The sequence below is a fragment of the Oenanthe melanoleuca genome, chromosome 5, assembly GCF_029582105.1.
Source record: "Oenanthe melanoleuca isolate GR-GAL-2019-014 chromosome 5, OMel1.0, whole genome shotgun sequence".
In the NCBI taxonomy this organism is placed as follows: Eukaryota; Metazoa; Chordata; class Aves; order Passeriformes; family Muscicapidae; genus Oenanthe; species Oenanthe melanoleuca.
In genome coordinates this window covers 38,817,743-38,844,437 of record NC_079339.1, presented here as the reverse complement: position 1 = coordinate 38,844,437, position 26,695 = coordinate 38,817,743, and the positions used below count along the sequence as shown (strand labels likewise).

Here is a 26,695-nt window from a genome sequence, read left to right as displayed (position 1 = left end):
TGTAGGACAAGCAAAGACTCTTAACTGTCCCTTTGCAGATGGCAAGGTATGCTGGCCAGATCTGCCTTCCCAGCTCAGCGGGCAACAAACAGAATCATCCACCCATAACCCCAATAACCCTTTTGCCTGCCCTAAATACAGCAACACGCCATCAACACAATGCTTCTGGGCACTGAATTCAATGTGCCTTTCATTACGCTGGACAAAAAATCACAGAGGCTGGTTTGTAAGGGCTGAGAAATGGTCTGGTACAGTCTTGATTCTGCTTGTGCCAAGAACTCTCTCATCCCTGACAAAGCAGTTACTGGGCCATCTCCTCTGTAAGCCTCCCCAGGGACCACCAACACCAGATCTTGTATGCGCCCATGCCAGCTAATACGGAGCTCCAAACTTCACTCTAGACTAATTTGAGTTTTGAAGAACTCTATTTTTTTTCCCCACAAATCCTCCTTATGATTCAGTCTCTAGACTGCCAACTTGGAACTGCACAGGGTTGCTCCTTGCACAGTATGGATGTAGAGCACAGTCACCAGGGCACAGAGGCAAACAAGGGACTTACTTGTAGGTTTTGGTTTTGTCCAACCAGATGCCGGAGATCAGAGCCCCAACCATCCCCGACAGTATAATGGTGAGTCCAATCCTGCCAGCATTCACCTCCTCCCCCTGTGGTGAGACATATACACACTCACACAAATGCAGGAGCTAACTTATATTCAACAAAAAGCAAAGTGCAGAAAACCCAGAGAAGAAAAGACACCAAAGTTAGTCTTCATACATGTTTACTGCTGATAACACACTAACCAGAACTAGCCTTTGCAGGAATACTTTTGGGCCCACATGAGCCAGTGCTTTCTGGTCCATGAAAAGAAAAATGGTCTGGCAATTGTGTCTGAGCCAGCCCCAAGAAAAAAGTGTGCACTGGCCAGTGAGGAGATAATCTCAGAGAAGTTAGCATAAACTCTATCAAGCTTACTGTTAGGATTTGGGCCAGATTGACTAGGAAATATTGGGACCCAGTATAAGGCAGCACAGAAAGGAGCTCTGTGGCATGCACCAGCAGTAAGCTGTACAGGTACTGAGGCACCCCACTCTTCTGCCACCAGAGTATGAGCATGGACAGCCTCCTGGAACAGGTGTCCCAGTAGAAACCGCAGTCAGAAACACGGAGAGGAAATTGCTAGAAGATTTTCTCAGAAGTAAATTATTTCATTTAAGGCCATCTTTTCTAGAGTTCACCAGCTTTTGCATGAGATGGTAAAGGAAAAAAAAGGAACAGCCAACCTGTGCTAGAGCCAGCCTGGACTGCTGTGACATTGCCTTTCTCACAGACTTTCCTTTGGCAGCCAGTGCTGGACAACAGCAAGCATCAGAGAGGGCCATGAGGGTTGGATGCACTTACTGGGAAGTGATGGATCACCATGCGGTTCAGCAGAGTGGACAAGGCGTAGAAACAACCTACATTCAGACCTGAGAAGGGGATAAAAATGCAGCACATTCAGAGCCTGCTACTCTTCTGCTGGGTTGTGAAAGGGCAGAAACACAGAGAGAGAAATCTTTGAGACCATCAATCCAGAACAAGGCTGCAGAGCCTCAGGAGAGTGAGTCAGACTGGCTAGACATGGGTTACTGAAAGAAATGCAAACTAACTTCCAGGCCTCAGTATACAGGAGAAAGAACCCTGCAGTTTCAGGATGGTTGTTACCTAAGCAGCTAGAGGAAGGACTGTGCACATTTCTGGTACTGAAAGGTCTTGCAACTCCTTCACAGGGTCTCACAGCCAGATCCATCTTTAGCACTGCAATTTTCTCCTCTGACCCCAGCCAAGTCAGAACACTAGAAAAGCATCTGCCTCAGCACCAGACCTTGAACAAGGACCTGAGATTCAATTAACAACAGTGTCATTGACCTGTGCGTTCTCCTCCCAGAGAAGAGCCTGTCAGCATTCTCCCTGCTGACAGTAAATAACATTCTCTCCAAGCCAAGAAATGCCAGAAGACAAGTAAGAGCAGAGCTGATTGGTAAAGCACAGACAGCACAACCCTCAGGCATCTGAGGTGTGTGCCTGCATGGGAAAAGTTTTGCATTTTAAAAGGTATCACTGAAAAAAACCTATGAAAGTAATTGTATTTCTGAAAGAGAACTTATATTAACTGTTACAACTTATATTAACTGTAATAAGGTTTCTCAGTATCACCCAAGGTGAGAATGAAACTGCTGGGGTGATACTGGCCAAGCGCTATTCAGACACTGCTCCATCTTACATGCAATTCTCTTTGGTTAAATGCCTTCTCAAAGGAGCAGAAAACCCAACAGCTTTGTTCAGCAGGCAAGAACATACGCATGTGCACTGGACCAGCAGTACTGCAACGGCTACACTCTCACCTTGGGTGATACTGAGAAACCTTCCCCAGGTGGATGAGGTCTGTAACAGTCAACATAACTTTCTTCTCAGAAAGTCATTTACATTTGCAGTTGGTTTCTCTTCAAGGCTTCAGTGATTCTGATGGGTGAAAGGAAGGGGACAGATTTCACCACTGCAGCTCACCCATCTATAGGCTCCAAAAGGAGCCATGGGTTTAAAAAGTCTGGCACAGAAATCCTGAAAAAACAGATACATGTCAAGTTCCCCCTTCCTACTTTTCCTCTTTAAGCCTCAGCTAAAAGCAGAAACTATCAACACCTGCTGCCTGCTTACCACAGGATACAGAAGTGCAGTCTAGCAGGCAGAGCTTTGACAGAGGAAACAAAGCCCTGAGCTCTCCTAATCCTGAAGTCACCTAGCTCCTCTTAAGTATTTAGCAATCCTGTACCTAGCCCGGTCTTCCACTGAACACTGGATATCTATTGTAGTACACAGCACTACGAGGAGCCACAAGATTGGCAGCTGGAGGGTGCATCACACTTCCTTCACACACCATCTCTGACAACATGACAATTTACTGTGAGGGTGGTGAGGCACTGGAACAGGTTGCCAAAAGTGTAGATGGAAGTGTTTAAGGCCAGGCTGGACTGGCCTGTGAGTGACCAGTTCTAGGGGAAGGTGTCCCTGCACATGGCATGGGGGTTAGAACTAGATGATCTTTAAGAGCCTTTCTAACCCAAACCATTCTATGATCAAGCAAAGCTCACTCCACAGCTGTATGGCCCAGGAAACAGATAAAGACTCGTATGCAAGTGATCCCAAATATTGTCAGTGACAATGCTTCCCACTTCAAAATCATGTGTCAGAAGGTTAAGAAGTTGAGTGACATGCTTATTAGACAAAAGAATCTACTCAGTCCTCACCAAGAGTTACTCAGGAAGGCTGGAAATTCCAGCAGGCCCAGCAGCCAAGGATGGGGGAGAACAACTGGAGATCTCACAGCAAGGAGGCGCCCTCCAACTTTGAAAGCTGTCTCTTTGCAACACTTGGCTATGGCAGAACAGCTAACACACCCTAAATCAGCTTCATCCTATCTCCACCTCTGGAGCACCCCGCTCACTAGGTGACACCACAAGCTGCAGTGCAAGGACACAGGAGTATGGCAGATCAGCACAGATCAGTCCTTCTGCTTCTTCGCTTCAAAGCTGGGTATAAACATCATCCACTCATTTGTGCACTTCTATTTCTCACACAGCCAAGAGGACAGCAGCCTTGTGAAGACAGCCAGATGCTGCTCTGGTACCTAATGCTGTCAGTAAACCAGCTTTACAGGAGCTCTGTGATTCATGTGATTTCCAGGACAGAGAAGGGCCCCTGCTCCCAAGCTGGGCAGATAGTAAGAGCTGGCAGCAACACTTGGCACCAAAGTCAGGCAAAACATTCTAAGAATCAAGACAATGTGTCAGATTTGCATATGTGAGGGCTGAGAAAAGTTGTAGGCACTTCATATATCACAGTTGCTCAGTGAAGCTTTTCTGACAATTACAGCTGTTTGAATGTCCATTAAAGAGGTAATGGTAATTTCCAATGGGAAAGTGGCCATTTGCCCACCCAGAAGAGGGAAACCAGAACTAGTAGCTGGGAGCAGGACATCTGAAGGTCCAGCACCACCTGATTCTTTAGCTAGTTACCATGGTTTGCTTGTAATGTAGAATAACATTTTTGATACCTCAGTGTCTCCTCTATTTTATTGAGGCCAGAACAGGGAAGTTTATTGCCTACAGCTCTAAAAGGAGCCCTTATTAAGCCTCAGACTACAACCCAGGTCTCCCACAGGTAGGCAGCCTATTGCCTACATGCCAGACTCTTGGTCTTTCTCTTGTTCACCCTTGTAACTCTCCCCAACAATGGCTCCTTATGCAGTTCTCACTGCCCTGCCTACTCCTCACTGCCTCATCACCATTCCAAATGCTGATTCTTAATACTGTCTCATTCTATAAGCCTTTCCCAGAATTTCCCACCCTTTTCCTGCCCACTGCCTCCCACTAGCAACATGCTCTCCAATGCGAAGTCCAGCCCCATAGACTTGGAATTCCTTAATGTCTATTCCATGTTATGCTTCAGTTTTATTGAAGCAATGTCAGCAGTCTTGGAGAAAAAGTTCTCTGAGGGCTTTCCTGAAAAACAGTTCACTAGCACTGACATAGCAGCAGTGACATCACTGTTTCCAGCACTGCGAGTCTTGCCACAAGAAAGGAATCATTGGCTCCTAGTAATACCAAGACCTTAGAGGTCTGCAGACCTGTTCTGACCTGCATTGTGGAAAGATCTCCATTCTTTCTATAGCCAGGAGAGATTAACAAGCAGCAGGTTTGCCCCTCTCTCCCCTGATACATGCTATGCCAACACAAAAGCTGACAGGCTGCAGATATCTTTGTGTTAGGTAGGCAGGATGACTCAGTTGCACTCATGTGGCCGCAGATGTCTTAAATCTTGGCCAACGTAACTTTTGACTTGAGTAGGAAAAACTGTCACCATTTTAAACCCAGACAAGCTAAAAAAAAAGTTTCACAGTACAGTTCCCTCTCTGAGTAACAGTCACCATCTCAAGTCAAGCTGGAGATTGGCATGAGGCTGACACAGAGAGGAACAGAACAAATGCACAGACCAGCAGCAAGAGAAAATGAATTATGAGCCACTGAATGGATTTTCCACACTGTGACTGCCAGAAAAGAATTACTCCAGGAAGGTAAGATTCTAAACATGTTCTTTGTACTGAGAGCCCTCCCCTCTCCTCTAGGACTTGTTTACACCTATTAGAGCAAATGCTTTCCCCTTCATTTTTCCTGAAGGGTAAGTGTGAACTGAGCATATGATACAATCCAACTTCAGACAGAGTCTGCCTGGCAGATTTTTCTGTCTTCACTTTCTGAGAGGACATTACGTACTATGGGGAAAAAAAAAAAAAAAAAAGCCAAACCCAGCAGCTGCAATGCAAACCAGGAGAGTTTAAGAGCAATTTGAGAGGGACATTTCTAGAAGTCTACTGCACTGACAAGGAAGGGAGCAGAGATTCCAACAACATCCTCAGCAAGTACAAAGCCACCATCTGACTCTCTCCAACCTGCCTACTCATCCACAAGGTCTTTCAGATACAATTGCTGGCAGAACGTGCAGAATTTTCAGCAATATGTAACTGTCCCCCTGAGAAGCTTCCATAGCAAGTTGGTAGGAAGAGTGAGGACAAAACTACCCACAGACTAGCTGGCTACAGCATACCCTATTTTGCAGCCAAGCACAGACCACAAAATGGCCTTTCTGCTAGTAAGAAAAACACTTTTCCATATGCCAGTTCAGCATCAGGGAATAGATTCAACACATCACACTGTCCTCAAACAAACAGATCGAGACTGCTGAAGAGAAGCAACCAGTTAATTCAGCATGCAAGGACAGATGGCATAAGATTCTCCCAGTCCTTCCTTCCAATTGCTTCGCAGGGACTGCCTAGAAAGCTGACAAAGGTTTTCACATCTGCATATTCCACATGATCTCTACAGAGATCCCTGACAGTCATGTTCATATCCTTGCCTTTGGAAATGACTTTCACTCAGTTCTGTGACTTGCACTCAGACACTTCCATGTAACTCTTACTTAAGCATTCAGACCGGTTTGCTGCAATTAACTAAATGACTGGAAAAAAAAGAACAGATAAGGAAATCCCCTGAACAGCAAACAGTCAAAGACTGGAAGAACAATTGTAGAGGCATATCATCCTTTGTGTGCTTGCCTTCCTTTTGCTCTTTCCTGCTGCATTCACTGATAACCACTGCTGAAGAGTACTGGGCTATAAGGATTCCTGGTCTGTAGCAGCACAGGAGAGCTATCTTTATGTTCCCCTAAAACAACTCAAGCCACTTACTGCCCCAGCAGAGCACAGAGAGGGAGGGAGAAAGTGTGATAACTGCACAAGAGGAAAGGCCATACTTTACCATAAGTGATCATAAGCAGCAAAAAGTTGATATTGCGGAGCAGGCGGAGGATTGATCGCACGTAGGAATACTCTGCAGTCGGTCTTGACTGGATCGAGGCCTGAGCTCGGCTTGGAGGGCTCGGGGGCTTCTCCTTGAAGACTGAAACCAGACACAAAGTACATCTGTTTGTAATGGGGCAATTGAGGGGCCTGAGCACACACTGCACCATTTGAGGGATGTCAGAGGGGCTGGTATAACCAACTGTACAAAACACTCCATTTTCCTTAAACTTTGATCTCCATGTTTGAACTTCTCCATGAACAGGAAAGAATAGCTCTCTTCCAATAGTAACTCCTGTCACCTTCCCAAGAGAAACATCTTGCCTTCAATTAACTTTTTGTGTAGGCAGTATCCAGCAGCACCAAAAGAGTTCTCAGGACTATTAATAACGCCTTTGTCTCTAGAAGGATTACCAGCCAGGTACAAAAGTGTTATGTGGAGTTACAAGTGACAAAGCAGAACGGGACAAATCAGTTGACAAAGGCAGCCTAGTGCTCTGCAGTGGCCAGCGCCCACGGAACAATAACCTTTGCCAAGTTTTATTTCAGCCCAAGCCATCTGCTACCCCTTACCAGCATTGAAGTAGCATCCAGAAATCCCAGCCACAGGCAATACTGCTGTAACAGGTGCTAGACAGGCATTTTTGTACTTGTCTATTCCCTGCCCCACATTATTTGAAGTCTACATCTGATTCAGACACCAGCAACATGAACAAACTGGCAAGAGGAGCCTATCAAAAAAATTGCATGGAATTCAGCAACTAAACTCAGCTCTCCAGTGAGCATGCCTGTCTTTCATGCCAAAGATCTGACTTCAACTTCATGTGTTAAGCAGGGGAACTGCATCTCTTGTGTCCTGCTACCGTCCTTCATGCTTTATTCTCTCCACTCATAACTGGGAACAGCTTGTTCCTGTGATGCCATATAATCTGCCTCTTTTTACTCTTAAGGGGTAGTCAGGTATCAGATATAACTCAAGGCCCAGCACCCTGTTTGCAGGGAAGATGACTATGAAACTTGCAAGATTTCTGTTGGTTTTTAAAGAATTTATTAATGCCTGGAATTTATTATGCAGGCAATGGACAAAACTAACAATTTGGCAAGCTCACTGACAACCTCCCTTCTACATGTGCTGTTCATCAAGGGTTTGAAGCAGCAAGATATAGTATTGCATGACCCTGTCAGCCACATGGTAGGACACGCTCCCAGATGGCCTGCCCAGCCCATTTCCTGGCACACAGGCCCCCATCACATATCAGCTGATCTCAGTCCCATCTGGTTTTGTGTGCACACTCCCACCTCCTTACCTATGATGACCAGGATGAACAGGGCTGATGCCACACCTGCAGTCATGAAGAACATGATGCTGATGTGGTAGGCCAGCTTCTCCACATCCTCCACATTAGGGACCAGAACTGGAGGAACCAGAAAGCCTGCAGCGATGCCAAGCTGAGAAGAGAGAGGGGATAAACAGAGGCATGACATGAAACCACAACAGTGCCACCACCCTACAGCTCAGTACAGGCTCAACTGAGCCTACCCAAATTTCAACCAAAATTTAGATCTTCTTTATCACCCAAAAATTAAAAGTCAGATACCCATTGCAATTAGCCATAAGAGAAGTTTCCCCACTGCATTTACAACTATCAGGATATTCAAGGTAAGGTTTTACAACTGGCTCTGTCAAAGTTGAGGTCTTACCTGCCCTGACCTCCCCCACAAATATTCCTGTTCACACACACATCCCATTCCTTACCTTGCCCCTGCTCTAGAGCTGGCCTGATCACCTGGTAATCCAGTTTTGCTCATTAAAAATGGTAGAAAACAAGACCATCAAAACCCAGCACAATATCTGCTAGGTTAATGAGCTGAAGCAATTTATTTTCCAACCATGTAAGTGCAAGGGCAAAGACACCTGACCACTCCACCTAACTCAGATATTAATCTGGCACAGCCAACTTTGATACAGTTTCAAATGAGCAGCCTCCCAAGACAAGGCACACCCTATGACCACCAGGAGAATCTAGAAGAGCACCAAGTTGAAAGCTAAGTGTTGACAGCACATATCCTAAATGTCAAGGTTGTTTTAGTAATGGAGCTTGGCAACTGTCCCTGGATAAACTGCTCTGAAGTGTACAGAAAGCAAGGACTGAGGAAGACAAGTTATGTGCAGCCCATAAACCTCTAAGCATGTCAGCACAGAGCAGAAGACCCAAGAGCCCTGTAGCCCAGGCATGAGCTTGGACAACTTTCCTGGGCTGTCTTCTAGCAAAATTTCCTTGTGCTTTCTCCTGCATGCTTTCTCTGACACTTCTCCATGTTTCTGGGATGCTGATAGACTCATTCTGGAAGACTGACTTACTGGCCAAGACAAAGATCTCAGAACAAATATACTTCAGTTGCCATATCTGGCAGTTAGGCTAAAGGTCAGCTTGTGCTCTCCAGCCCCAGAAAACTGTCCAGAAAACCCCTACTCCTCCATCCAGCTGGTGTATTTTTGAGACAGGAAGAATGCTTAGGATTCAAACAGAGCTATCTGCTACCCTCAGGTGCCCTATTTGGCTTACAAACAAGTGACTTTCCATCATGTCTGGCCAAACTTCTCCTGTGTCAAACAGTGCCCTCCACAGGGACCTGGTCTATCCTGGGTCAGCAACAGATACATACACTAAATTCATTCTTGGTGCTCAGACACCGTAGGGAGCTAGTGAGAAGAGCCACCAAGAGATTATGGATGTGCCCCACCAGTTCAAGGCACTATCAAGAATAAGAACATTTGATGTTTGGCTACATAGACTGAAGACAAACCCAAGCTGTGCTATCCCAGATAGCAAGTCAAGGACTGAAAGAGTTTAGGAGGAAAGAAACTTAAAAGACCATTAGGGAGGATAAACCTTCCTCCCACCCACATGGCACAGACAGACTCTGACATAGGACTAAACTTGCCAGAGCTCAATTTTGTTCAGATATGGCCTATGCCCAGCCTCTCACCAGCAAGTCAGGCTGACTCTCCTCCTCTACACTGACTACTCACTACAGTGAGGTTTAGAGGCTTCAAGCTCTAATCTCCATCAAATTGCATGTCTCCCCTTCCGTGCACAAGCATTCAGCTGCACAGAAAAGGTAATGGCATCAAACACAAAAGCTCACAGAGATTGCTGGTAGAGAGCAGAAGCCTGCTTGTTTCTACAGCACATTTATTTTCCCCTCCTTGTGGCCAAGTGCAGGCCTGTGCCTCTGGTTTACCTGGTCAGCTCAGGACACAGCCAGCCTGGGCTTCACTCCTATCTCCAGAGCATTGCTAAAAATTTAGCCTTTGAGGAAGAGACTCTCGACATTGCTCCTTTCCATCTGAGGTATTGAGTCTCATATATCAGGTCTTCCATGTGCCCTCCACCCTTTCCCAAGTAAGGTTTACAAACACCTTACTGGAAACTGACTCTTTGTCTTACCACTGTTCCATTCTTGGAAGAACTAAGCTGGATTTCTGTGCTAGGTAGGTACTTCTCAGCTTCCTTTTCTCTGCAATCACATGCTAGCCACATGAGCTGCTGAACAGCAGCAAAACAACAGGAGAGGAGAGATCCACGCTTTATTCTGACCCCTGACATAAGTTTCTTCAGAACCACAGTTGAGATTCAATTTTTTCCTGTGTCGCTCCTTACTGAAAAAGGATCTATCTGATATACCTAGCAGAGAAGATACTGAAAGTCTGTATTGCAAATTGTTTAGAAATCTTTTCCTGGGCAGTCCTACAGTCATCACTTACCCAATGGGTCACAGACTCACCCAGCTTTCTTGAACTACTTGTTGCCTCTTCAGAAGAATTTTCCTGAACAACTGTTCTAACCATAAATGGATGTTTTGTGCTTTCTCTTCTCCTCCCCCAAAAAGAAGCAACTCTTATCCATTAGGAGTTCATTATATCTTTGATAAGAATCAGGTAGCAGAATGACAAAAAAAAAAATCATAGCAATAGGAGCTACATTTTATATTTCAGAGCAACTTCTATTAATTCTGTGAAGATGAGGCCCCTTGACTTGACTAGAACTGAAGATTTCCTGAATGACACAGACCCTGAATTATTCATACCATTTTTAGTAAAGAAGACAAGCTCTCAACAACATTATGACTATTACACTGCATATACTTTATCTTTCACAAGGAGATTTTTAACCTGGTTCTCAGCAGGTCAGTATGCAAATTACCATAAGCCCACAGAAACACTGTAACCAATTAACCAGAAAACTTAAAGGATGGCTTAGAAAGGGAAAAAAACTTCTCTCACTTCTCTACACCTTGCACATCAGGGAAAATAAAACAATTGTAAAAATAAGGTTAGTTCTGCAGAAGTCTGTGCTACCTTCCTTACAGACACCATCAGTCATAATGGATCATAATGGACCCTCTTATTTAATTTGCATCTCCAAACTTTATACAGGCAGATTGGTGTCCAACACCTATATAGATAAGCTTGTTCTCAACATTTGGTACATCACTCAGAATCATCTCACCAAAACACCCAGCACTGTCCTGATCTCTGAGGATCCTTCCAGGAGATCAGTCTGCTGGCACTTTATTTTAAAAAGGCTTTGGGGTAATTTTTAAACACAATACCAGGAAAGTCAACAACTACAGCACAGTGCACTGTTCAGATTATTTACTCTTTAGAGACTAGTAAAGGATAGAAGGAATGTATTTCCTACCTGAATTTTGCCAAGGACCAGTCACAACAACAACATCATATTCAACATTCAAGTGTGCACAAAGAACAAGCGACAAAACCAAGAGCAAGTAGCTAAGAAGATGGTATAAATGTACCCAAAGTTTTGAAATAGAAAATGACATGCCTAAGGTTAGCTGCTAAGAGTCTCCTGAAGGAAGATAAGCAGTGGTGTATCAGCATAAAAACCGTAAATGAATGATCAGTGGAGGGGTGCAGGAGTGGACCTTCACCTCAAAGAAAACTACGAGTCAGCAACAGGAATACAGAAGCCCTGTAAAATTCTATAAGTATAAATGTTGACAGAGGGAACCACCAAATCCAGAAGGTCAATCATAATGTTAAAAGACAGAGAGAGAGAGATGCTGCAAAAGCAAAAATACACAACAGTAAGAAATTCTGACAATGCCCTTGCAAGCTAAATAAGTGTCATGACAGCGATGATGCAGAGACTGCATTTTTAGATTCCATAAATACTCTTTTCTGAGGAAAACTTATAAGAGAGAGCATAATTTATGATTTCAACCCAGAACAGCATGGTGTGACTATGACCAATATTACAGAATGACTTTTGCACTGAAATTCAGCTTCCTTGCAGCTGACAAAAAAAAGGAAACACCCTCCAAAACATTACAGCAATATATAACTCACAAGAGGAAACTGCCTAAAAGGAAAGAAGTGTGTTAAATGGAAATGAAGAAGAAAAGCCTAAGAAATTAAAGGCTTGCAAGTGGCATTAAGATTGTGCAAAGAGTGCACTGAGTCAGAGGCTCACTGTAAGCCTAGAGAATATTAGCAAAATCTTTTAGAATACAGTAAAGGAACCATACTTAAGTAAAAAACAAAAACACAAAAAACCCCAAACAAACAAAAAACCAAACAAATGAACAAACAAAACAAAAACAAAAGGGGAAAAAAAAAAACCACCAACAATAATATAAACCACCCAGTTCAAAAACTGGACATTATTCTTTCTTCTCAAGCAAAGAAAAATGACAGCAAGCTGGACAAAGCTAAAGTAAAATCATAAATATGCCAAAAGACGCACCAGAACAGCTTTACAAACTAAGTCAAAACTCTTCAAACACAACAAAATCAGGAAGACCTGTAAGAAGGGTCAAAAGATGATCAGTGTGGAAGGAGAACATTTGAGAAAGAGGTCTTGGACCATCATTCACGACATGATGGGTTAGGAGAGGAAGACAGTACTCAATTTATTTAAACTAATTTCTTCTATGAGGCATCAGAAACAGCTGGTATTCATCCAGGAGCCCAAAAAGAACAAGTCAACAGAAAATCCACACTACTTGCACACAAACATACTAAATGGTCTGTTACCATATATTCAAATTGGAATGGAGGAAGAGAAAAGTGATGCTAGTTTTTAGGAGGCTCAACATAAGCAGAAGTCCCAGCAAATCACGAGACCAGCAGCCTGCTGGTTTGGCCAAGTGACAGAACATGTAGCAATCATAAGATCTATGTTTTGATAAACACCAATACAACTGGCTTTTCAGACACCATGATTTCAACATGGCCTTACCAAGTTCCCAAGCCAAGAATTTTGAGAGTGAGGAGGATGCACTTCAGATTCCCTCTGGATTCACCCAGGGAACTCCTTTGAGGAGATGCTTTTTCCAGAGCTCTGGGCAACTCAGCATCCTCTTCTATTCTTGTCTGGGTATCAAAGCTCTGTCCTAGGCCCTCCCTCCTTTTCTAACTACAGGTGCCCCTCAAACTGCAACCATGACATTTCCCAAGAGCAGCTGAACCTTCTGATCTCTAAAATTCATATATCACAATCTGCAGAGAGCAGACAACTATCCCCTTCTCACACCCTGTGCCTCCTAACTGCACATTGGCTTCCCAATACCTTGCTATTAGCACAGATCCCAGCTGTCTTTCTATATAAAAGGCTACAGGAAAATTGAAAATTACCAACCAAGATGCTGTTTAAGCAGAAGCTGCCAGTTCCTACACAGTAAACTTTTGTACTAACTGGTGTTTTTTTTCCATACCACTGACAGTAAAATTAGAAGAGCCTATTGAAATCCAGATAGTCAGGAAGAAAATGTACATTCTTGCACAGTTTACATAACTTTCTTGCAGTGTTTTAAGAAAAAATAAGGAAATACACAAGTTGTGAAAGGAAAAATTGTGATAAAACAAGACAGACTTAAGCTCTATTTCACTTTCCCACTTATGTGGGAGACTTTTTGTTTTTCCAAACTGCACTTGCACAACGAAAGCTCATCTGTAAACAAAGAAAACTCCCTTCCACAAAACACTTCTGCTTCTGTGGCATCATCCCACAATGCTTAATATGATGCAATGCTGTACAGTGAAGACTATTCCCCTGTGCGAGTCATTTGGGCCCTGTCAGACTTGAATGCACCTTCCCCCAGCCTGCTGGGAAAGAAATGCAACACAGCAAAACAGCAGCAGTAGACAAGAGAGAGAACAAAACAGAGGGGTTTCAGCTCTGACAGTTACCTCAGCTGCTACTGGAATCCTCAGTGAGGAAATGCTTTGGTCAAGGACCTACTCCAGTTACCTAATACAATCCTGGATATCCTGCAGGACAAGTGCCAAGGGTGCTTTCTGTAGGGTAGGGTCTCCCATCAGAAACACTGCAGACATTAATTGAAACTTCCATGCAGAACTTAACCCAAAAGCCACGTTCTGTGAGAGAGAAAAGGGAGCTGCCTTTGGTGCATGCCTGGGAAGGAAGCACCAGATGAAATGGGGAGAAAAAGTTCATTTCAGGCTCTCATGTTCATTTATAGAAACAGAGGCATTCCTGCAAAAGCCACATTGCTATTTGGTCAGCACACCCTCCCACACTGAGCCAGGATCTTGGAGAATTGGCCACATAGCACTCCTTGAGATCCAAGTGCTCTAATCCACCCTGCCCGTTTTTTTTTCTTCAGGGAGAGAAAGGAGACAGGGCTGGAGAATGTCACCCATTAACTACTGTCAACCATTAGCCAGTGCCACTGAAATCTTCTCTATTCTGATAGCTAAAACTCTGAGAGATACAGGGCCAAGCTATAGTGCTGTGTGACAGATTGTGACCTGTCCATATTTCTAACAGGGAATCACTTGAAGGGATAGGAATCCTCCAGCAGAGACAGAGCAGCCAAGAATATCTCTAAGTCCACTCAAAGATTGGAAGACAAGGATTCCACAGGACATGATACATTTCCACAATGCTTCTTAGACTTTAAGATGCTGCCTTCGGTGAAGGACAAAAGGTACAGAACAGAGTTATCAGTGGGACATCAAACAATAGCACGTGCTTAGCACCAGCTCAAAAACAATTGCTACTCAGATGCTGCATACCCATTTATATGGCAAAACTCACCTCACCCACTACCCCGGCAGACTCTTTCCCCCAATTCAAAACAGAGAAAAGGAATCTCCACGAGTGAGAGAGAGAACATTTCCCTGAATTTCATTCACAGCTTATCACCAGGTTTCAAAAGTCATCACCTAATCACTTCAGCACTGGCACTCCCAGCAGGCTGCAGATACCACCTAAAATCTCTGCCTTAGGCTGTTTCTGTTATGGAAACCCCAAATCTCTGAAGTCACATTGCAGCTACATCAGAACAGGGACAGATGCTAAGATCAGTAAGGTGCTGCATGATTTTTCCCCTAAAGCAGACCTTAATAGGAGGCTGAAATTCTTTCCTCCCAAATCAGATCACTTTTTCCAAGCCCTGCTTAAAACAAAAACAAAAAACAACAAAAAAAAAAAACAACAACAACAACAACAACAAAAAATAATAAGAAAATAATTTAAAAAAAAAAAAATTAACAGGCCCACATCCTTACTCCCGAGCCCATCTTGTGGCTTGTTTCTTTGTCAAAACAGCAAGAAACAGGAACAAGGTCTCCCTCAATCAACAAAAAACCTAATATTGGTGGCAAAGCAATACAATCCATATCCACAAATGTTCTTTGTCTGTGTGCAACACAGTTATATACTTCTCTGCATGCCGCCCATGCCTAGTGCCCATCAAGTGAGAACAGTGAGATATGCACAAAACCCAGGCACAGCAGTTCAGCATGTATCATGGCAGCTGAAGGAGAGAGTAGTACCTGGCCATCAGACTCCAGCTTATAAATTTCAAAATGCCATGAAAACTTAACTCGCTACCTAAACATCCCCACCACCATGTTAGCTCTGTTATGGCAAAGGACCATGAGCTTCTTCATCCCCACATTATGGAAGAGCAAGTGTGTTAAGTGAAGGGGCAAGACCTGCTGACAATCCTGCAAATGCCAGTATCTCCGGAGAGCGCTTCTTCCCACTGCAGTCCTGTCACCAGGGAGAATGATGGACAGTCTTCTATCAGCGCAGAAGTTTAGAAACCTGTTTGCTGCTGCCTGTCAGGTCTGAACCACAGTCCCAAACAAGGACACAGCTGATGAATCAGTACAACAAAATGGTAACAGTATGGCCTTACCCAGACTACTCTCTCCTATCCATCTCATGTGGGACTCACACTGATACAGGGAACACTGCTGGTGTAGTGGGCACACTACTACTGACAGCTGTGTTTCATAAGCATGCCAAACAAATTCCTGCCAATATTAAAATACATCTGAAGAACATTTGTGAACTCTCCATAACACCTCTGCTTCTTTACCCCAGATCTTCAGCATTAGGAAGAGTCCCTATATAGATTTTTCCTAGTCTTTCAAGCAATGAGAAGCCAGTAGTATTTCAGTAACACTAATATATTAATGCCAAAGCATCCAACACGCAAACCTCATTCTATACCTCACCACACATGAGCCTCCATGACAAGGAAAAAGAATGGAAAAACACCTATGTACCTTCCTGTTAAAACACAGAAAAGTAAAGTGTCATGAAAAGCAGCAGTGGGTAAACAAGAGAATGTGTTCACATCCACAGGTATTCACTCTTCTAGAAGCTCTCCAGCACTGATTCAACAATGCTCAATCTAACCTCTTTTTGCACTTCAGATACCACAGCCAACATATGGCGAGAAACAAGTGAGGTGATTCTAATACCTTACTAGGGATTGTTTGCTTTTTTTAAAGGGTGTTTAATACCTGGTCTGATTGATTCAATGATTTACTCTTCAAGGCTAACTTTGAACTTGAAGGTTACCATCAGTCAGCAAGCAGAGGCGGTGTCCTTAGCAAACACAGCCCTGGCAGACCAAGATGAACCAGCAGACAGGGCTTTTCTCAGGACAGCACTACTGAAGTGCAGCCTGGGGCCAAGCAGAAAGAGGGCAGGTATAGGAAATAAAGAAGCAGTGACACTTCCCTGCTTCTTCATGCAGTTGCTTCCAATTCTTGTGCAAGTGCTTGGTATTCAATAATAATAATAATTAAACTAAGTGACATGGCAAAGGAAAGAAAACCATACCAAGTTGTAGAAAAACGAGCATAAGGAATAATTTACCATACTGCAATTACAAAACCACTATATTATACCCTTTGCTAACACTCCCTAACACAGTCTTTAACTGCAGTCAAGAAAAATGTATGCCTCTATTTCTTCCCCCTGCCCAACCTCGCCAGTAAACAAAATAGCTAGTTTTCATTCACTGTGATTATGCCTGACTATGGGAATAAATAGGTCTTCCCTATGAAGTATGCTCTGTCTTTAGTCACTACCATTTCTGACTTCTCCGATTCTCTAAAAAGAAAGTCTGGGCTTACAAAGCAAAGACTATGTACTGAACTGAGGTCTCATTGTCATGTCAGTTCAACCGCCAGAGCAGTGTGGAACACCAAAAGGGTAGCCAAAGTTTGCTTTTCACAACCGTTATGCTAAGCCACGCCTTTTGGGATGATGATGACTCCACACAGGCATATAGCATAGGCTGACAGCCTCATTGTTTGGATTTCTAATGCACTCTGCTGAGTAAGTCCACCTGAATAATATTTTAAAAGTCTGACAGCAAAATGCTCTGTTCCTTATTCGCTCATGCCAAGTTAGATACCTTCCACTCTAAAGATTCATTTAAAAACACATAAAAACCAGCTCACTAGAAGGGATTATAAGAGCAAAAAGGAAAGCTTAGATGCACTCAAGAAAAGAGGTTTTCTCCTTCCAAAAGATGTAAAGTGGTCCCCTTAATTCCCTAGTGCTGTTCTGCAAACTTCTGTTCCTCAAATACCATCTCCAAGCATTCACCTCTTTTTGCCTCAGCAGTATCTAAATAAATACAGAAACACAGGAAGAAGCAGCCTGCATTAGAAGCTACCTAAATTGAAAACCATTCAAATCAGAATGGCAGTCACTCACAGGCTGAACAGGGTAGAGCACAATCATGTGCAGGAGAGTAAATTGCATCTCAAAGCAAGGGGCACAGGCCTAGCCTAGCAGCTAATGTCACGTTCCACTTCCCTCTTCTTTGTGTCAGGGCTGCAGAGCCAGGCTCACTTCACTTATGTCCCATTGCATTAGTATTGGCTTACTCACTTCATTCAATTGGTATGAGCTGGTGTTCCGGTGCAAGGGTCAAGAACCTATTTCCCCGATCCTTTCAAAGCTCTGTAAAACTTTATCTCCTCTCGCTACAAGAAAAGACAGTCACAGCTTGAGCAAATGTGGGTCACTGGCCTCCAGCACCGGCATTGATTGAAGAGTGCTCGGGGAGCTGACCTGACACTGGCCTGATGGAACTTTTCTATTTTTCAAAGCAACTGCTTGTGGAAACTCTGTAGCTACTTTTAAGAGGTATGAAAGTGCTAAAGTCCTTTTCCTCCGGGGCCCAATGACAATGTTTTCAGCAGACAGCTAATCTCCTTTGTCCCATCTAGTTGGCAGCAGGAAGAGGATATTGCAGTGTCAAGTCCAGATGCAACTCCAGATACAAGATTTGAAGAACACTCTGCCTGAAGCAGTTTCTCAGCACTGTGCTTTCCCCCCTAGGCCGATCATAGTTCTACAGAATCACAGCCCTGGACTGGAGATTCACTCACACAAGAAGTGCAGGGCACTGGAGAAGAGCCTGAGCCAAAGACCTCTCAAAGCCAGAATCATACTTAACCCCCATGCTGCTCCAAACTTTGTAGATGGATGTCCCACTTGCCTCTGCCACCACAATCAGCCCTCCAGCAAACACCAGTGGCATCCTTCCAGATATCAGCTGCATTTTCCAGAGGGAATTTCATGTAAGTTAGTGTTATCCCTGCGGCTGCCCTTCAGGCCATGTGCACCTTTTAGTCCTCCCAGCCTCGGCCAGGCAGGTGGCAGCCCGCCCCACACGCGTGGCATCGGGGTGCAGCTGCCCATTACCTGGTTCCCAAAGACCGCAATGGAGCAGGCAGTGGAGACCTCGTGGGAGCCAAACCAGACGGAGGCGATGCGTGAGGGCATGCCCAGGATGAAGACCTGAGCCAGGCCACAGATGACCTGTCCCAGGACAGTGATGGGGAAGAGGTGCGGCTTCAGGCTGCCCAGCTTCACCCAGGCACCCACGGCGTTGAGGGCCGAGCCAGCCAGGGCGATGAGGCGCAGGCCCCTCTTGTCCAGCAGCCAGGCGACAGGGAAGAGCAGGGGGATGTAGATGAGCATGTAGCTCATGGAAAGCCAGTCGATGGCGAAGGGGCTCACGCCGTAGAAGCGCATGAAGATGTTGTTGATGCTGCCGTACTGGATCCACTGGAAGGCGTTGCACAGGGAGTAGCTGCTGAAGAGCAGCAGCACGGCCCAGCGAAGCCGGGACAGCTGTACCTCGGCGGCGGCATCACCGACAGCTCCCGCCGCAGCCGATAGACCCGGTGCCCCGGCGGGCTCCTGCAACACCATGCCGGCACCGTGGGCCGCACCCTGCCCGGCTCGGCTCGGCTCGGCTCGGCTCGGCTCGGCTCCCCGCCGGCACCACCTGCCCAAGCGCCCCTCCCGGCCGTCCCCACCGGGCTCACTGACGGCCGCCGAGCGGGGAGGTGCCCCGGGCCCGGCCCTGCCCGCCCTCCGCCCCGCCCCGCCCCGCCCCGAGCCGGGCAGGCCCGGGCCGCGCTGGGGGCACGGCGGGCGCTCCGCGGGGGCGCTGAGGGGCGGCGGGCCTGGCCTGGCCTGGCCTGGCCTAAGCTCTGCCCGCCCCCAGCAGAGGGGCCGCCACCCCTCCCCACGGCCGCCCCGGCACTGCCCGGCCCCGCCGAGAGTCCCCGGCGTTACCAGGGCCGGGGGCGGGACGGGCTTGGCCGCCGGTGTGAACGGGACGTGGGCTGAGCCCCACGGGATTGTGACCTGCGGGAGGCTGGGGGCGAGTGGGCAATGCCCAGCGCCGCCAGAGATGCCAGGGTAGAGTCCTGGAGGAGGAACCGGTTTGGGTTTCGTTTGGGTTGGCCTCTGATGGTTTTTTTCACAACATGGCACACTAGAGAGTGAAAATATCCAGTGAAATCAAAATTACAACATCTCAGCGTCACTGAAGTAAAAGAGCCAAAAGTGGTGTTTGTTTCCATTCTCATGGGGAATTGGGAGTTAATGAGTCAGCGCTTGTTTTGCCATTACTTGTGCAACACTCCACTGGCAGATGCCTGCCTGGAGATCATTTATGATCTACAGTTCATTTAATTAGCATCATGTTACCTGAATTGCATAAACATTCCTCAGCACAAGGATGCAAGTTTGCTGGTGGTGTTCAGCTCTCTTCCAGCATTCAACACACAGGTCAAAATTCATTTGGAAAAATGGGAGTGGGTCTTTTGGATGTTGTATTTCTGAAACAAAGGAATACAGAGTATGAAAAAGTGAAATTTCTCTGGCTTGTATTTACTTGATAGCTGCATCATTACATAGCCTTTTTACATACTTGGAACACTGTCAGAGGTTGTTGCTGCTGCTCTCTGAGTTATCTACCTACTGTCAGGAGCAAAGACAGACAGCTTTGATGCCTTTAAGTACTTATTTACCATGAAAGAAAACTATCAAACAAGCAAACAAACAAAAACCCCCAAACAAAAAAGCTTTGCACAAATTATTCCAAGGAGCACCAAGTCAGTTAAAGTAGTTCTTGCTGTGTATCCTCACAGAGCTTGTTTCTTGTCACCTGCTTGGATTTCCTACTCCCGGCAGTGGCCAGAAGCAGAGCTGGAGAACGAGCAGTCTTCCCTATGTACTCTGCTGAAAGTTCTACAGGGCAGAGCTGCAAACCCTCCTACTCTGTCCCTCCTCAGCCCACAGTTTTGCCAATGAACCTCCAGCCTCACCTGCGATGCTTCTCACAATGGGACAGCATAGTCATAATGTAGCCTTTTTACATAATAATTAAGAAAGGCAAATTCAGAAACAAAAGCCAGAAAAGAAGTTTTCAGTCACATTTATTATTAAATTAGGCAAGCAAAGTTAACGTGAAGCTCTGCACGAGACAACAGAAGGAACAGAGGAATTTGTCACAACAAATTTGTAATCTAAATGTCACCAGGAATGTAATGAGTGACAGCAGTGCAGATAGGGCAGAGGTGAAATGGAGCAGGAAAAAGACTATCATGATTCAAAAACTGCTTAGTCTGAGAACTGCAACGATAAAAAGTGAGATAGTACAGAAGATTAACTTCTAGGTTGATAAGATTTGAAAATATCTTTATAAAATTCTCCACAATATTACACAGAAATCAAAGTTACACAGACGTAATCACTATCATTGATTAAAGAGCAGGAAAACTAAGTCAAGCAAAGAAATGTACAGGCATTTTTAGGATGGCAATCTGGGTTTGTTCAGAGGACCATCATTTATTATCCCTTTAGCAGTGTAAGAAATAAAATTTGCAGATGGTTAAAATAAGAGTTAGTCAAGCCTAACTTAAATATGTCACCTATATGTTGTATTAAGTTTGAAATTACTTCAGGACTGTAGCTTTAGCTATCTGTAACTGTATTATCACAGTCCATGGCATCTTTAATTTGTAAACTCAGATAAATGCAGGATAATGGAATTGGGTACTGTCTGCTGTCATAAGGTCTCTGGGCAGAAAAGAGGAAATACCAGTAACTGAATGTGTTTTCAGAAAAAGAACAAACAGAAAAAGAACAAACAGAAAAAGTATAAAGAAAACAAATTAGGAGTTGAGGAAATACTGTCACATCAGGAAGATGTGCCAGCTCTGAACTGGCATCAAAAACAGTCTGTCATCCCAAGTTTTGGTTTTGTCCCACCTTCAGCTCCTAAATTTCTCTCAAAAATCCTCATGTTGACTCGGCATCAACATAAGATCTGTAGCAAGTCAGAACAAGCAAGGAGCCATTTGCTCCAATGTCTTAGTCCTGTCAGAAAAGCCAAATGGTAAGTCAAGAATGACTAAAACACAAACTCTGCTGAAAATAACAGCTGAAATCAGATGTGTGAAAGCAGTGCCCAGCCTCTGGTGACTGCAGCCTGTCAAGGGAACGTGAGGCAGGCAGGGAAGCAACGCTGGCTCCTCAAAGCCAAGTCAGACAAGGGTTTTTCATACCTATAGGCCCATACTTCCTTGAACTCCTGTCCTTGGATTTCAGGGCTGTTTTGCTACTAACTCTGTGAACTATTCAATCACCCATTTATATAATTTGTCAATTTCTAATTATAAAATACTAAAATAAAACCCCTGTGCTTTGCATTTCCTCCTCTATTGCTGCATCTGCTTCTACTCACATGCCTCTTTCCCTTCTTGAAGCAACAGAGCAGCTGCTTTTGGATTTCCCTCATCACAGCATATTTATTTTAAAATTTCTTAGCCATGAAAAATTATTTATATTTCAGGACAACCCCTTGAAGTGGATTTTTAAGCAAGAGGGAAATCTCCTTTACATGGAGATTAACAGAAGTGCTAAAAAGCCTATAGGATCCTAGAGCCAAAAGTATGTATGAAGATTGGAATGCTTCTTTAATCAGAGGAAGAAGCAGGACCCAAATTAAGTGTAGAAGTACAGGCCATCAGGTAGAGCCTAACCTCTGTAATCTTCCCTACTGATCTCAAGAAATCCAACACTGACAGTCTTGGAAAATATGTTGCCTTTACAACCAATTAGTGCATACAGTTCCTTTATGTTACATAAAGCCTTGTAGCTAGCTTGCTATTCTCAAAGTCCACCCAATAAATATAAATTCTAGGGATGGTGCCAGCAATGATAATCCAGATGGCAACAGGCCTCAATGACAAGCAAGGCAATATGAACGGGTGAGGAAAATTGGCTTGGAGGGTGTGCAAAAGGTATTGTAGAAAATTATTGTGAAAAAAATAATTCTTTGGTGTCTTTTCTCTCCACATTGGTTCAGAGATCCAAGGAATAGGTGAACAAAAGAAGAAAGCTGATAAGGAAAAGCAAGTACTCAAGGATCTTACATCCTTTAGGTTCCCTTTAAATGGAAAGTATCTAACCTCAAAGGATCACAGGATGTCCCGTGCTTTCAAATTCTCAGCCTTGTTATTTGTGCCTCTGAATTTCATCATTGTACTTACAAAGCCTAATTAGTTCACCTCTTAGATGGCTCTATCAGGTTTTGACTGATAACATTTAGGTCTAGAAGAACTGTCAGCAGATATCCCACACAACTTTTCACAATAGACATTGCAGCAGAGATTACAGGATCTTTGTTAGTGGAGGTAGAAGGTTTTATTTTGGGTTCAGCACCTAAACTGCTTTAGTGAAGTTCTTCAGAGGTCAGGTAGTTCTATCATAAGACCAAATGATAAGACTTGAATAGCTGGCAGAGCCACTCATTCCGGGGTCACACCTGAATGCAGTGCTGAGCTGGAGACACACAGTGAAGCGTGGGCTGGCAGGGCTGCTGCTCTGGACAAAGCCAGTGGTGTTCCCCGATGGAACAGGGAACCCTGCAAGCCCTCTGCTGGCACCCAGAGATTTCTGCATCCCAAGAGCCACCCAGAATACAGCTTATAAAGGCAATGGATTACTTTATTACTGCAGTTCAGATACACAATTATGTATTACCCTAAACCCTTAAAAATATTTCCTGTTACATTTTCAGTGTGAAGATCTGGGTACATGAACAGTGGTGGACAACTCCATTCATAACAGTGCAGCAGGCAACCTCTGCAGTACACAAAATTTTGCAAAAATTACCTTCCTCTACACAAAACACAATGGCTTAGTTGCACAGTCTAAAATCTCATCTAGAGAAAACTGCAGACCTCAAAACCACCAAAGCTGTACTGTCCAAAGCTTTAGGCCTTTCAAAAATACACCTTGGGGAAGGGAAATAATGTTTTGCTCCCCTTCAGCATATTTCATGTGTAGCTCTCACCCTCTGGGAGCTTCAGCAAGGATGCATCATCTGTGTCTATTTTACAGAGGCACAAAGAGTTATGGTGGTTTGTGTGGCCCTGCCAGGGGCAGGATTTTTTTCCAGTTTGACACCTTCCAGCCTGGCTGCCCAAGAGCAGCTTGAACTTGCCATGTCTTTGCAAATCCAGTCTCCATGTTCAAAGCCTGGCTTTAACAAAACAATGCTTTAGTTTAACCCTCTCCAGTTCAGATGTGATGTTTGTGTGGATGAATCGTAAGTCTGAACTGTGCAGAGTAGATGGGAGGGCATGGCTGAAGTGCTAATATTCACAGCTGCCTCCTTGCAGCAAGAAAAAAATGTAAAAGGAGTGCACAGGATGGAAGAGCACTTGCATGCCAGGTACCTCAAAGGTGCTGGTTTCTGGTTAGTGCACACCCCTCCAGACACAGGGTGTTTATGCTACCTCTGCATGGCCTTCTGCAAACATATCAGCTTGCTCTGCCCCATTCTCTGATCAGGCCGGATGAGAACCGGCTCTAATCCAAAAACTGTGTAACTGTGGTTAGCCTGCTGTGCTGCTTGAGTATCTAAGCCCAGCTCTCAACCTTTGCTTGTGAAAAGCTATGAGGAAAACTATGCATAAGCTCAGTTATTGGAGCAAACTCACTTCACTCCTCTGCTGTGCACCAGGCATGCACATGAGATACGAAGAGCTCTTTGTTCAGCTCAGAATAAAATAAGTCAAAAAAGTTCAAGTTAGCCTCAAAACTTGGCCACAGTCTAGATTTCCATGCTCAGTCCAGATCAGATCGGGGTCACCGGTTACCCCCAAATACCAAAGCCTGAAGTATATAAGCCCTTCTTACTCAGCATCTTCCAGCCTCCATCTCAGTGAGTCATACCAGTTCATGGCTCTGACATGAGAAAAAGATTATAATCTTCTATTGCTTGCAGCAGACATTAATTAATAATAAAAGAGTGCTGGAAAAGGGCATAGCCTCACTGCTGGACTCAGGCATGTCCTTCCTCTTTATTCCACTCACACTGCAGAAAAAGAAACAAACCTGGGAAAAGTTCTGAGGACCACGGCACTAAACCACAGCTGTTGTGAGGGGAGAAAAATTGGTAGTGTCTTAGCAAAAAGGACAGAACTGGTTCAAGAGTTGGGGGGAGGGTGTGTTCTCTCTGAGGCAGGAGAACTCTCAGGAGCTGGTGTCTGCAGCCTCAGCTGCAATGAAAATTATAGTCTCATATTCTAACCCTAACACACTGATTGTAACCCTGACCTGACAAGCAATGAATATATGCTCCCTAACATTTAGTTGGGTAGGGCTTTTGAGTAACCTAAAAAAACTTTATGGATACGTACAACTCTGCCTCACTGCTCAAATCTCCCCCAGATCAACACTCAATAAGGTGGCAAAAACACAGCAGAACACAGCCAAAGTGAGCACGGGGCTGTTCATTCAGAGAAAGTCTTATCATTTCATGCCATGCTTTGGTTTTTCTCTTCTTGACAGCTTGTGATTTATAAAAATACTTTGTCTCTTAGCAGTGATTCTTGATCTTCTTTGATCTCTGTGTGCTGAAGTATTAGCATCCAGGCAGCACTTTTGTATGACTAGTGCTGTTTTGTACTCTATGATATGTACACTTGCAGGAAGCAGAGAGAGGGTCTCTTTCTTGGGCTTCTGCCTTGCTTCAGCAAAGTAACAGAAGTGAATTCTGAGATGGGGTTTGTGAAACAGGTGCATAAACGCTTTGGAGCCGCAGCGGAATGGGCAGCAGAGCTGCTCAGCCTGTTCCTTGCCCTGCCAGGAGGGATGCTCAGCCTTCGCCCAGCAGAGGCCAGCACACACGCAGTGTTCGGCAGGCTGTGCTGGCAGCGCAGAGCTGCCTCTCTCCTGTCTGGCCTTCCCCCGCTGGAAAAGTCTCTCAGCCTCCTGCGAGCCCTCGTTTATGTACTGCTTTGAGAGAGGTTTTCAGTGAGGAGCTCTGGAGCGCAGCAGAAAGGCGCTGACATCGTACTGGGGCAGGGCCGGGCTTCCAGGGGCTCGGACATCACCCTGTTTATCCGTTCCCTTGGAGCAACCAGCAACTCAGTGCTCCTGATGGCTGGGCATGGCCAGATAACACACACAACACTTGAGAAATGCCAAGGGAATGAAAATTACAGGAATTGCGTTGCTGGGAGGAGCAGGCAATCGAAAACAATCAGCAGTGATTGCCCTGGCCACCTCCCTGCACCTTGCTCCTCATTTAGGCTCATTTGCAGCTCATTTAGGACAACAGTGAGTGCCACACCGGAGGACAGACACTTGGCTACTTAGGAATCAAAAGTAGTTGTGTGAGGAGTCTTGGGGAGAGGCCGAGACCCCGGGAAAGAGAAGCAAGAGACAGCACCTGTACAGAAGGAATCTTCTCACACAGCTGGAACAAGCAGTTTGTCCAGCTCTGCAAATAGCCTTAGGAAAAGATCTTCCTTTCCTACACTACATTTGAAAGGGCAGAAAAAATATGTTGTCCCTTGCTGCTTGGGTGATAAGGACATTCTCCCAGGAGAACTATTCTTCATAACCAAGAGAGGCTGCCTCCCAGATACCTCACAATTACAGAAGAAAACAGAGGTCAAAACCAGCTTGAACCATTCAGATCATGTTCTGTGATCAGGTTTTTGCAGGCAAGACCAGGCTGGGGCAAAGCCCAGTCGGATTGGAAGATGTGTCTGCTAGCACCAGCAAACAGCAGAATGGCAAGAACGGCTGAGCACAACGCTGGTGAGAGGCTTCCAGCTCACAGCCAGCCGTGCAGAGGGAGGACACATTGACTGATGATGCCAAGAGTATTGTTTAGGTTTTGGAGAGGATGTTGTTGCAAACCTATCTCCCAGTCTCACCACTTGCTGCCTATTTTCATTCTGAGTTGCAGTAATATGTCTGAGACGTTACCAGTGACTGGGTCTACCAATTACACAGAACCCCACCCAGCCTGAAGGATCTAGACTCTGACAGCTTTGCAGCAAAAATATTGGCTCTGTGTCTGTGTGTGAGAGGAGTGGTGTAAGGCATACTGAAATTGTTCCTGTAGATGTATTCTGCCTGTCATATATGCAGAAACCCAGCTCTATGGCTGGAATAGCCACTGTCCTTCCCTAAATGTGTTCATCCTTCATCCCAGAGCCACACAGACAGGGAGGGCCAGTGCATTCACCCACTGCCTCAGCACTGCTTTTGTAGGGTGGTGACCCCCCAGGCTGATGTGCTGACACCAGGCATCTCTGACTGTGATGCTTCCTATGCTGGCACAGAAACTGGAGGCAGGAGGCTCACCAACCTCTGAACAGTCTATGGCAGGAG

At 45.0% G+C, this 26,695-nt stretch overlaps 1 protein-coding gene across 2 annotated transcripts in view; it reads right to left on the bottom strand.

The window, feature by feature from the left end:
* FLVCR2 (FLVCR heme transporter 2) overlaps nt 1-19,052 on the bottom strand; it is a 34,285-nt gene extending 15,233 nt beyond the window's left edge. For both annotated transcript variants that reach the window (XM_056491951.1, XM_056491950.1), the window contains exons 1-5: nt 18,404-19,052; nt 7,700-7,841; nt 6,352-6,492; nt 1,400-1,467; nt 560-663 (exon numbers count right to left, since the gene is read on the bottom strand). In XM_056491951.1, coding sequence (XP_056347926.1) covers nt 560-663; nt 1,400-1,467; nt 6,352-6,492; nt 7,700-7,841; nt 18,404-18,916 — 968 coding nt within the window. In that variant the 5' untranslated portion in view covers nt 18,917-19,052. The remainder of the gene's footprint in view (nt 1-559; nt 664-1,399; nt 1,468-6,351; nt 6,493-7,699; nt 7,842-18,403) is intronic.
* Between the last annotated feature and the right edge of the window lie 7,643 nt (nt 19,053-26,695).